This window comes from Amphibalanus amphitrite, unplaced genomic scaffold (genome assembly GCF_019059575.1).
Source record: "Amphibalanus amphitrite isolate SeventyFive unplaced genomic scaffold, NRLGWU_Aamphi_draft 001402F_arrow, whole genome shotgun sequence".
Taxonomy (NCBI): Eukaryota; Metazoa; Arthropoda; class Thecostraca; order Balanomorpha; family Balanidae; genus Amphibalanus; species Amphibalanus amphitrite.
Window position 1 is genome coordinate 58,335 of NW_024882895.1, and position 12,859 is coordinate 71,193.

At 51.7% G+C, this 12,859-nt stretch overlaps 1 protein-coding gene across 1 annotated transcript; it reads right to left on the reverse strand.

The window, feature by feature from the left end:
• Positions 1 to 7,722: 7,722 nt before the first annotated feature.
• Positions 7,723 to 10,310, reverse strand: LOC122372799 (organic cation transporter protein-like). Its single transcript, XM_043350389.1, has one exon. The coding sequence runs from the start codon at positions 10,198 to 10,200 to the stop codon at positions 8,539 to 8,541; it is 1,662 nt and encodes a 553-aa protein (XP_043206324.1). The 5' UTR covers positions 10,201 to 10,310; the 3' UTR covers positions 7,723 to 8,538.
• Positions 10,311 to 12,859: the final 2,549 nt, after the last annotated feature.

Sequence of the window (12,859 nt, forward strand, 5' to 3'; positions counted from 1 at the left end):
CAGAAGCCGGCAGTGATCTGTGATTAGGTCAGTGGACAGCGTGACCTAACGTGAATCTTCCCTATATAGGCAATTGTATCGGTATGAAAGACGAATAAGTGTGGGCGGCAAAAAGAAGCGTCCTTATCATACATACATTGGCTTCCAAATGAAGTATTCCGAAAAGTTGTATCTTAACCCGCGCCCCGTAGGGCTACCGGCGGACCCTACCACCCGTAGGGGGGGGGGGGCGTTTCGGCCCCCCCTAAGATCTCGGAAAGTTACCGGCCGATTTTCAAAATTCAAACGGCGTTCGATAGCCCCGCCCGGGAACTACCTTGTGACCAAATTTCATTGACCTAGGTCAAACCGATGACGTCACAGGTCAGGTCAAAGGTCAGATTTTCACCGTTCACAGGCATTTCAAGAAATGTGTTGTGAAATCGAGTAAATTGGTAATTTATTGAAAACCATCGATGGTAAATTGTTCGTCAAACACATACTTTGCTATCTGAGATCACTGATACCAGGTCAGGTCACAGCGAGGTCAGGTCACGGGGGTCACAATATGAAAGTGTCGTGTGATACATGTTTTATGGTCCATTTTACATAGCTGAAATGCGATTATGTGGGTTAGGCAGCCTTTGGGGCCAGCCTAGGTCACGTTTTGGTGAAGGTCAGGTCAAGGTCAGGTCAAATTAGGTCAAATTTTAAAGTTGATATTTTTGCATAAAATGGGTATCGATTCGATGCAACTCGTCACGGGGAGTCTAATGGTGGTCTTTGTTTTGCTCTACGAGTTGTAGAATTGCCAAAAAGTGAGTTTGAAAATTTGACGTCATCATTTTTGAAGTTTTTTTCGCTATAACTTGGCCAAAAAGACGAGGTATCAATCTGAAATTTGGTATGTAGATAGAAGACGATAGGTACTATCACATATATTCCGTTTTTTTCGAAACTCAAAAAAAACTTTGTGGAATTTTGGCTAATTTATCCAAAAAAAATGATTTTTGGGGGTCATAACTCAAAAATTTCAAAAATCCGAGATAGCAGTTTTGTAGCCGTGTTCATTCTACACCTTTTATGTATTGATCATTTTTCTGTATCTTCAAAGCTGTAGGCCTGACAGGTCTTCTCGCGAAGGTCTTTTTTCGGTCGAAAATGACAGAACATGAAGTCATTCTGACGTCATTTGTGGCCAACCTATCATAGCCTCTGGAAAAAAAAATGATCACAATGTGTAAAATTGATGCCCGGAGGGGTCCTGAAAGTTTGGTGGCGATATCTCCAGCCGTTTAGGAGATATCGACCGAAAAGGACAGGGGGGGGCGTTTCGCCCCCCCCCCTACGGGGCGCGGGGACTGTGTTCTATACCAATAATACTAAATACTGTTTTTATTTTAGGACCTTGTTGCTAATAATAGTTCTAGAATTTGTTTGATTCTATTTCATGACACATTTGCATGTCGGGCGTGCGTTGCAATTCTCACTTAGGTATTTGAGTCTCGTGGCTGACGCAAAGTAGGTTGGTACGACGGTCTATGTCACCACAGCTGAACTGCACCGTGCCTCAATGAAATGTTCCTAAAGAGTTCTGTATCCACTGCGCTCGCCTACACACTCGCTGATTGTATAGCATGGTGGTTTCTCAATAACAGGGCTGCGGAGTCGATGGATTTTCGGCGACTCCGACTCCGACTCCGACTCCGGCTTTCAAAAGCCAGCTCCGACTCCGACTCCGACTCCGGGCAGAATTGTCGACTCCGACCGACTCCAACTCCCGACTCCGACTCCGCAGACCTAGCAGGGCTGCGGAGTCGACAGATTTTCGGTGACTCCGACTCCGACTCCGGCTCGGGTTTCTAAAATCGACTCCGACTCCGACTCCGACTCCGGTCACAACTGTCGACTCCGACCGACTCCGACTCCGACTCCGACTCCGACTCCGCAGCCCTGCTCAATAACATGGCGTGTACCGTTCCAGAGCCACGTGTGTAGTCTAATTGTGCGCTGGCGTCCAAAGCGTTACCTACCGAATAAAATGTGCGGGAGAAGAACATAATCAATGACCGTTAAAAACCCTAAACATAGTTACGGAGCGAGCGAAGCGAGCGGAGTCTTACGTAGAATAAACGGAAATTTCTGAGTATGAGCGGCCGGCCGGCCGGCCCGGCCGGCCGGCCGTGGTCACGATTCTGCGACGCTTAGGTATATCTCAGCAACCACTTGACCGATTTACATCATACATGCGGTAATTTTTGTAGGGTAGCTTCATTCCTTCTACCAAGTATTGGACTATTCCCGATGCATGTGGGTTACCCCTTATGCACGTGCCACGTGCAAAACGAAGAGGTGTCACTTTTGTAATTGTTGCAATATCTCGGTAACTGCTTGGCCGATTGCGCTGAAAGTTGGCATGTAGGTAGGCACCCACTAGGCAATGCATATCCATGTGCCAGAGGTGGGGTGCTGCTGCACGTGCGCACGTGCAGGGGTCGATTCCAGATCTCGAGAACGGCTGGACCGATGGCGCTGAAATTTGGCACATGGTTAGGGACCGGTTACTGGTTAGTAGGGTGCCGTGCAAAAGTCAGTTGGGACCCATTTTGCACGTGCGTGCACGTGCAGGGTGCCGCTTCCAGCAGGGGCCGATTCGAGATGGCGCACTAGGAAGCTAGTAAGACTAGGCGGCCAAGTGACACTTGAATGTAGTGACACTAAGCGGTATTATACACCAATCGGCTAGTGGCTCAGCGCGAACCGAAATCGCATAGTGACGCTTAAAATCAAGTGTCACTAGGGCCTTAGTGCGCCAACGCGAATCGGTCCCAGATCTCGAGAACGGCTGGGCCGATTGTGCTCAAATTTGGCACATCACTAGAGACCGTTTAGTAGGGTGCCGTGCACAAGTCAGTTGGAGGTACCCCCTCGCAATTTCGCACGTGCAAGGCCCACCCTCTCGCTCGCTCCGTTAGTCGCCCCAAAAGGCGTTATTACGGAGCGAGCGAAGCGAGCGTAGTCTTTCCTTAGATTAACGGAAATTTCTGAGTATGAGCGGCCGGCCGGCCGGCCGGCCGGCCGGCCGTGGTCACGCTTTTGCGAGGCTTATATCTCAGCAACCACTTGACCGATTTACATGCGGTAATTTTTGTAGGGTAGCTCCATTCCTTCTACCAAGTATTGCACTATTCCCGATGCATGTGGGTGACCCCTTATGCACGTGCCACGTGCGAAACGAAGAGGTGTCACTTTTGTAATTGTTGCAATATCTCGGTAACTACTGGGCCGATTGCGCTGAGAGTTGGCATGTCGGTAGGCACCCACTAGGCAATGCATATCCATGTGCCAGAGTTGGGGTGCTGCTGCACGTGCGCACGTGCAGGGGTCGTTTCCAGATCTCGAGAACGGCTGGACCGATTGCGCTCAAATTTGGTACACGGTTACGGAGCAGTTAGTAGGGTGCCGTGCACAAGTCAGTTGGGACCCATTTTGCACGTGCGCACGTGCAGGGTGCCGCTTCCAGATCTCGAGAACGGCTGGGCCGATTGTGCTCAAATTTGGCACGTCGCTAGAGACCGGTTAGTAAGGTGCCGTGCACAAGTCAGTTGGAGGTACCCCCTCGCAATTTCGCACGTGCAAGGCACACCCTCTCGCTCGCTCCGTTAGTCGCCACAAAAGGCGTTATACTGGTACTGGTTAGTTACGGAGCGAGCGAAGCGAGCGTAGTCTTTCCTTAGATTAACGGAAATTTCTGAGTATGAGCGGCCGGCCGGCCGGCCGGCCGTGGTCACGATTCTGCGACGCTTATATCTCAGCAACCACTTGACCGATTTACACGCGGTAATTTTTGTAGGGTAGCTTCATTCCTTCTACCAAGTATTGGACTATTCCTGATGCATGTGGGTGACCCCTTATGCACGTGCCACGTGCAAAACGAAGAGGTTTCCGTTTTGTAATTGTTGCAATATTTCGGTAACTACTTGACCGATTGCGCTGAAAGTTGGCATGTAGGTAGGCATCCACTAGGCACTGCATATCCATGTGCCAGAGTTGGGGTGCTGCTGCACGTGCGCACGTGCAGGGGTCGTTTCCAGATCTCGAGAACGGCTGGACCGATGGCGCTCAAATTTGGTACACAGTTAGGGACCGGTTAGTAGGGTGCCATGCACAAGTCAGTTGGGACCCATTTTGCACGTGCGCACGTGCAGGGTGCCGCTTCCAGATCTCGAGAACGGCTGGGCCGATTGTGCCCAAATTTGGCACATCGCTAGAGACCGGTTAGTAGGGTGCCGTACACAAGTCAGTTGGAGGTACCCCTTCACAATTTCGCACGTGCAAGGCCCACCCTCTCGCTCGCTCCGTTAGTCGCCCCAAAAGGCGTTATACTGGTTTTAGCAGTTGCTTTGATTGAGGTGTTCCGAAGTAAAACGATCTACCGGACGGTGCATGCTGCTTCGATATTTTCCATTTTGCGATACATCGGTATTTTGGTGTCATGCTGCTTTCATTGGGATTCACTTAACACTTTTACCGGCATTCTCCGAAACGCAGTTCCTGATAGTATATTTGTATTCACTTGTTTTCTGAAACGGCATGCGAGATACGGTTGCATGATATTGAGCATAAAAACAAAATCATAACACAGAAAATCATGAAATGCAAGCATGCTAAACAAAATAGTCTCAATAGAGCATAAATACTTGTCCATATGCACATTTCCGAAACAGGTATGGATCATATGGTCATCAAGTAAAACGCCGACAAGTTGCTCATCTTCGTCACTAATTACATTGCCTTAACCCTAACACCGACGGGGGGGGGGGGCGGATATCAGCCACCCTGAGGGTTTTTATGAAAAGCGGAAAAAATCATAGCGCGTACACCGCGAAATTTAACATGACTATTCCCACATCAATTTCACACTTGATGTGCAAGTTTGAATTTCCTACCTTTCAAGGTCAGGTCACCAGGTCACTTTGAATGACTCGACCTACAATCACTTTTTCGTAACATTGTCACCGTGTCAGAGCGACAGCAGATGCCGGATACCTCTGTAGGATGTAATGAGAAATCATTGTTAGCTATGGTTGCTAATGGTTGCTGCTGCTCCTGCTGTTAGCTAATGGCTGCTAAATCCGAAATCAGCTCCAAAAACTAGCCTAGAAACAAGTAAAACTCGAAAATGTAAACTGGAGTTATCTAAGGTGAGAGTGACCTGACCTGACGTTCACGTGACCTTGACACTCACTATACTGCATGGGGAACATCATTTCACATGTTTGAATATTTAAAACCACAAAAAGACTGCATATCGCACGGCTAATGTGAGCCAACTTACGCCGAATCGCGATTCCGGCCAAACATGGTCTCGAGAAATGGGTCACAGGTCAAAAGTCATTTGGGTCAGGTCAGGGCCATGAAGTTTTTAGGGTATGTGTAATACTGATTGCCTCGAGGGTACTGCAAGTTTCGTCGCAATTGGCCGCTTTTTACGCGAGCTATTTATGAAAACCGAAGGGCGGGGCCATTCGACCCCCTTATGGTGTAGGGGTTAGAAATGTATATGTACTTACCAGTAAAACGCCTTTCGGGAGAAGAACGAGCGAGCGAGGGAGAGAGAGAGAGAAAGAGAGAGAGAGAGAGAGAGAGAGAGAGAGAGAGAGAGAGAGAGAGAGAGAGAGAGAGAGAGAGAGAGAGAGAGAGAGAGAGAGAGAGAGAGAGAGAGAGAGAGAGAGAGAGAGAGAGAGAGAGAGAGAGAGAGAGAGAGAGAGAGAGAGACGTGCACATGCGGAAGGGCGAGGGAGTACTTGCAACTGACTTTTGTATTGCACCCTACTAACCGGCCACTAGCGGTGCCCCAAATTTTAAGGCAATCGACTCAGCCATCCCAGAGATTTGGAAGCGGCACCCTGCACTTGCGCACGTGCAAACTGGGTCCAAAGTGACCTTTGCACGGCACTCTACCAGCCGGTCCCTAAATGCTTATTGCTTACCAAATTTGAGCGCAATCGACCCAGGCGTTCTCGAGATCACGAAAAGCCCCCTGCAAGTGCGCACGTGCAGTTAGCAACCTATAACCGTAAGCCTAACGCATGGGAATATATTGCCTAGTGGGTGCCTACCTGTAGGTAGGTAGGTATAAGTCAATGGGGGAAAAATCAACTCCCTGTTTTTACCACTAAAACGGGTCGGAATGGCCCCATATACCATACATGACTTCATATACGATCAACCTTCACTACCTTGAGGTCTGTTTTGCTGTTGGGCAGCTGTGAGGTCATGTGATGTCATCAAAGGTCACCAAAGGTTTTTGGCCAATAACTCCGTACCAAGTTTCAGCGAAATCGCCCCAGTAATTTCAGAGTAGTTGTACTCGTAATGCGAACAAATTTGACACCTCGTATTGTTGCATTTTGCACGTGCACTGGGGGTGCCCCACATGCATCGAGAGTATCCGATATTTGGTAGAAGGAATGCAACTACCCTGTAAAAATTACCGCAAGTCCATCTCCCAAGCAGTTACCGAGATATCCCGCGAGTTGCTGGGGGGGGGGGGGGGCGTTAAACGCCCCCACTTTTTTCGCCGGGCCATAGCATAAAAACGGCATTTTGGGTACCTGTAGGGAATTGATTGAAGTGTATTGTGACAAAGTTTCAAAAAAATCGGTCGGAAAAATTTTGAGATATCGAGGTTTTAGTGACGTCATGATTTCTGAGTTTTCGACCAAAAACGGCATATGTTCAAAAAATCATATAAAATCACAGAACAGACATACAGACATGCCGTAAACGCCATTAGACTGCCAATACCATGATCAATCAAATGGCTATCTTCGATTATCGATTATCGTTCCGCATTTTCCATAATCTTGAACTGAATCTTGGCAATTTCTCGTGACTACTTCACGACCATGATACATGCATTTCTTAAATTGAACTTTTTGAGCCAAACACGTACACATATGATAAAATGAATGTCACCATCGTGTTCTACGCCCCAAATTACCTATAAAACATGTGTCACAGGCTGCGAATATCAATTTTGATTTTCGGGGATATGTGCCTACCCGGTTGACCTGACCTTGACCCTGACCTATGCTTGACTGACCCCTACATGGATCTGACACTCTTGTAGGCCTTATATGATGGATTGTGCACCGTTTTGACAGAGTTTATGACGAGAGGCGCCCATTGCGAAGTCCTGAAGTCCATGCTACTGAAAGCCCGATTTCAGGTGTTTGACCTGGCCTTGACCCGACCTGTGACCTCAAAATTCAATTTTTAAGTACTCATCTGAAGCGTGTCGTCGCGTTCTTTCGTTTGCCGCCTCGTGCGTTTCGCTGCGCCTATTGGTTCTCGAGTTATCGGCTGGGGCGTTTAACGCCCCCCCCCCCCCCAGCAAGCGGTGGGTGGCGAAATACCCCAGCAACTGCCGGGATATACCTAAAGCCTCCCAAAAGCGCTATTTCAGTAGAACTGCTTGAACACCCCCACTCTTGGCTTTTCACGTGGCACGTGCCACGGCGGTCACCTAAATGCATCAAGAATAGTCGACCACGGGGTAAAAGGAATGGGGCTACCCAACAAAAAAGACAGCACGTCAATCGGTCCAGCGGTTACTGAGCCTCTCAAGAGCGTTACAGGCCGGGCCGGGCCGGGTCGGGTCGCTCATAGTTACTGCGATTTTTCCGTTACATTGAAAAGACCTCGCTTTGCTCGCTCGTAATAACCAGGTTCAAACGCTTTCTTTGCCACTAGCCACTTTATTTCTTAAAAAGTTAACACCTCAGCTGCACTCAACAACTAACATATCATAATGGCATGCATGCATTCATGTCAGTTATTTCCATTACTTCATACCCTGTTTAGAATGTGAGCTGCACGTCAAGCCTTCTCCAACTACAGATCATCCTTGGAACGCACTCTTCAAGAGTTGGAGGGCGAGTATTTAATATAGCTTCTCCCTATCAGTAGCGGAAATGATAGGCCCCATTGACAGAGATCTGAATGCGGACATTCGGTGTTCCGTCTAATAGTGTGTTGGAGTCGGGCATCACACATGACCAGTAAAACTCCCCGACAGTATTATAAAAAAAACTCGCCCCATCTTCTTACGTAGGTGAACTGAATATGTAAGCATTTAACCGCATTCAGGAAAGAGACAATTCATTAATTCAGGAGTGAGCCCCGCTAAGTACTACGACAATCTGACAGTGTCCGTGTCCTTGGTTCCAGCAGACAAGTGTCGCGATAGCTTGGAGCACGGATGAAGCGCTAGTTAGCATCCAACAAGCTGCAGAGACGCCTCATTTCCGACTGGCCTGTCCACGCGACACATTCTCTACTCTCCAGTGCCTTCGGCTGGATTCTCGAGTCCCCAGACATCCAAGGACATCTCGAGGTCCAAGGTTCAGAAAGTGAGTTCGTTAGTAACTCTATCTGAATTTGTGAATGCCAGTCACCTGCTGGCAATGACACCATCTGGGGCAACTCGAGGGATGTCACCAACAGAGTCGTATTCACGTCCTGTGTATCCACCGACTCCAGCCGTCTACGCGATCACAGTTTCACAGTCTCCATCTCTCCGTTTGCGGCAGGCGTCACGCGCTCCCAGACTCCGCGCTCGATGTCGGCCACCGTCTCCGGCAGCCGGCGTCCGTTGGTCTCCGGCAGCAGCAGCGCCACCAGCGCGGCCGTCACGCCCGCCAGGCCGAACACGCAGCTGGGGATGGTCCAGTGCACTGGCGACAGCAGGTCCACCACGTACGGCGCCGCCATCGAACCGATTCGCGCGCACGTGCTGGAAGACCCGAAGCCGGCGTTGCGAAGAGTGGTGGGGAAGTATTCCGCCGTGTACAGGTAGATGATGCCGAACGCAGCAGAGGCGGCGAACTTGCCCAGCATTCCCAGCACGAGTTTGGGCCAGGCCAGCCAGCGCGGCACGGCCATGATGCAGAGAATGGCGGCGCCCGTCAGCAGGTGCGTGACCACCATACTGGGGCGGCGACCGATGCGGTTGATGAGTGGAACAGAAATCAGGACTGCCGGAATCTCCACCAGGCCGGCTAGGAAGATGGCCAGGTACGGGCTACTGCTCAGGTCGGCAGAGTTGAACGTGACGCCGTAGTAGATCATCGACACCACCAGCCAGTTGTAGAAGCTGGCCAAACTGATTCGCCGCATACGTGGGGTACGCACCAATCGGAACATTTCGCAGACACCGTTGGCGCAGCTCTGGAGCGCCGAGCGATCGCCGGACTCGTCATCTCCTGCAGACTCCTTCACCTCGTCGGCGCGGAACTCGGCCATCATCCTCATCATCTCTTCGTCCGAGGGCAGCGTGCGCTTGTTGCGGCGTGCGGCAGCACGCAGCACATCAAGCGCCTCCGGCAGCCTGTCCTGCATGATGAGCCAGCGCGGCGACTCGGGAAGCACGCACCAGAAGCCGAGCATGAGCACAGAGGGTGCCGATATGACCAACTGCAAGTAACGCCAGTCACGCACCAGATAGGCGGCAGCCGACAGCGACATGAACCCAAAAGAGAACGGGATCTGGTAGACGAGTCCGACCAAAGCTCGCCAGCGTGGCCCCATGACCTCCATCGTCAGGATGAACATGCATCCGAATACGCCGGATCCCGCCATGGCCGTGATGAAGCGCAGTGTAACGAAGGCGGCGTAGCTGCCAGCCCCGGCCGTGGCTAGGCTGGAGATGACGAACAGGACGCCACTGCAGCAGACTGCGCGCCTCCGTCCGAACTGGTCTGAGAGCACGCCGCTGATCATGGCGCCGCAGAAGATGCCGAACATGTAGCTGGCCTGGACGGTGGACATCATCCAGCGGCGGCCGCAGACCAGGTCCCACTCACTGACAATGGTCGAGTGGAAACGCTCCCGGCTGTACACCCAGCCGGCGTCGCAGCCCAACGTGCGGTTGCCTCCGGCCGCGTCCCAGCGCTCACAGGAGGCCGGCCGGCCGGTGGCGTTGTTGTACGGCAGCCAGAGGTGCAGCTGCTCCTCGCTGGCAGTCTCGTTGGCCAGCTCTCCGGGCAGCGCGCAGCGGTGCTCCGGCTCGCCGCCGACGAAGGCGCTGCTGACGTTGTGCGCGCCCGTCATCAGGCCGCCGATGACGGACCAGACGAACACCAGCACCTGCCAGAGTCCGCCGTCGCCGGCCAGCCGCAGGATCTCCTCGAACTGGATGCGCCGCGGCGCCGCCATGGTGGAGGCCGCGGCAGGAACCCGGCGCGCACCTCGCCGGCTGGGCGGCCACAGCCGAGTGAGCGCGAGAGCCGCAGAGGTGCGCCCGGCGCGGCGGCCGGGCCGGCGCGACATCTCGGGAGAGCGCCGCGAACTGGCGAGTGGGAGAGCGGATACACAGAGATGCTGGCGAGGGGTGAGATTGCTGTGCTCAGAGCTACTGTCGATAGATGAGATCATATGCTCAGAGCCACTGGCGGAGAATGAGAGTAATTGCTCAGAGGTAACGTCGGGGGATAAGAGCGGAAGTCAGGAATATTGACGAAGGATGAGAATAGCAGCATATCAGACTGTTCCGGATCAAAGCTTTGTTTTTTTAATAACTGAGATTTCTGGAGGGTAGGTGGGCCCATAGGAAATCTTGCCCCTGTGCAGCTTCAGTGATTATATATTTAAGGAGTTTGGAGGTATAAATGTAAAACTTCCGCTAAAATCCATAAATAGTTTTTCGTTTCAAACATTTGACTTTTAGTGAATATACAGGGTGATCAATAATGAATGACATAAAGTTAGCCCCCAGGAAAAGCACCTAATATATATTTTAACACATAAACAGCATACCGTTAGAAAGAGAAATGGTGGACATTTGACATTATACACACGCAGGTCAGTTGTGACACTTCGTTTGTCTACAGGAGGTGCTCGAAGAGATCTCGCTTCTCCGCTCGACCATGGCCTTTGCTCCGGGCGCCTTTTTGTATGAATCAGCTCCTGTGGATTATTAGGCTACCGGGAGACTGTATTCTTCCTGTAGGGTGATTGTTTAGCACAACCCACTTCTCGTCGCTCCAGATCACCCGTTCGAACCAAATTCTTCCGCTTGACTGAGCCAGAAGATGCACGCTTCCAGCATCGACACCATGCTGTCAGCGGAGAGGACGGTCGTTAGGATCGGGTGATATAGTTTCCAGTTCAGTTTCTTGTGCAAAATTGTCTACACATTCCTGAAAGACGTTCCCAGGTTTCCTGAAGCATTGCGAAAGTGGATGTTGAGTTGATTTTTGAAGAATTTTCAAACTCAATGCATCTTTTAAGGCCCGGCAAGGGCCCAGTATCCCTGGTCACCATGCAGTCCGGAGCTTTTTTCTGCCTGGACTTGAGCTTGTGACCCCAAGCAGCTCAAGAAATCGCGGAGATAACTCAAGACCCTTGATGAGCTGAAGGCTGTCGTTAGTCGTCGAGGACTACGCCCTCACGATGGTCGTCAACCATCTGAGACGCATGGCGCGGCACTCAGAAACAGAAAAGTCCATTAGGTTGTCTCTGAGGCACCTGGCACGACTTTGCAAAGAGCCACCCTTTTTTAGACAATTTTGTTTTTTATTTGGGCTTCAGTGAAACCACCAACATTTTTATCTCTTTGGAGATAATGCGTATGATGATGTCCTATCCGGGTCGGGTCTGGACTGGCCTTGATTCTTGCAGGTGACTGGTGATCTGAACGCATGTTTGCTGCGTACTGGCGTGGGGGAGAATGCTTCTACATAGTCACAAATGCGGCAGCTCATTCAGTCCCACGGACTTCACCCGTGCAATGCAGTCAGCCCCACTTACAGGCCGGCGGGAACACTCATTGACGTCATCATCACCAGCCGACCGGACACCATCGCCACCTTGGCCCCACATGGGGCCAAGGTGGGCCACTTGGTGGGACCCACATAAATTTGTCCCTGGGAAAATGGTGGGACCCACCTGGGCTGGCCCACATGGGCCCCATATGGCTGCCCACATCCAGCCCACCTAAACCCCACTACATGGGCTGCCCACGCAGTGCCCATATTTACCCCACCATAGAGGAACACCGCGTGACTGCCTGCAAAGACATATGTTCACCAAAATCCCTGGGTATGCCCTCCTACATGGTGCAATCAATCCCATTTCCAAGCACTATGTATGTCAAAAAAATACATGGGCAGCCCATGTGGGGCCCACATACAGCCCACATATTTGCCCATGGCCCACCTAGCCCACCATACCCATCAACTGCCCATGTGAGGCCCATATGGGTATTTTGGCTGGGAGAGCATTAGTTCGACTCGGCCCCGAGACAAAAGTGAAACCACTGACCGTCGAGACACGGCGAATCCACCGAGTCGATTCGACCGAATTCAACATCACGCCGGCGAATGCAGACTGGGGGAGGGTGTTCGCCATGAGAGGACCTACCGATAAATGGAACGAATTCGCACGGATTTTCACATTGCTTCTCGACACGGTCGTACCACTGAAGAGAGTCCGGCGCCCTCGGCACTCCGCCGTGAGGGTGACGGATGCCACCCGTGCCCTGCTGGCGGAGAGGCGCGCCCAAGGCTATAGAACTCCGGCGCGCCGCACTCACGGCCGGAGCCGAACAGCGCCACCTACCAGGCTGTCGTCGCCGGCGCCGGCGCCGGGCGGCCGTCCGTCGACTCGGGACACCCGGGAGCACCTGCACTAGGCAGCTCGCCGAGGCCGGACCGGGGCGGGCGTACTGCAGGTGCTGGCGCCGGTAATAGACAGCAAGAAGGCGACCAACTCTGTACCGAACGTGTCAGCTGATGCCAGCAATAAGTATTTTGTGAATGTTGCTCTAAGCACAGCTGCGTCTGTGATTGTGATCGAGCCGGTCAACCCATGGTCC

Excerpts from the sequence above, each read along its gene's own strand:
- LOC122372799 (XM_043350389.1), bottom strand. The coding sequence starts at position 10,200 with ATGGCGGCGCCGCGGCGCATCCAGTTCGAGGAGATCCTGCGGCTGGCC.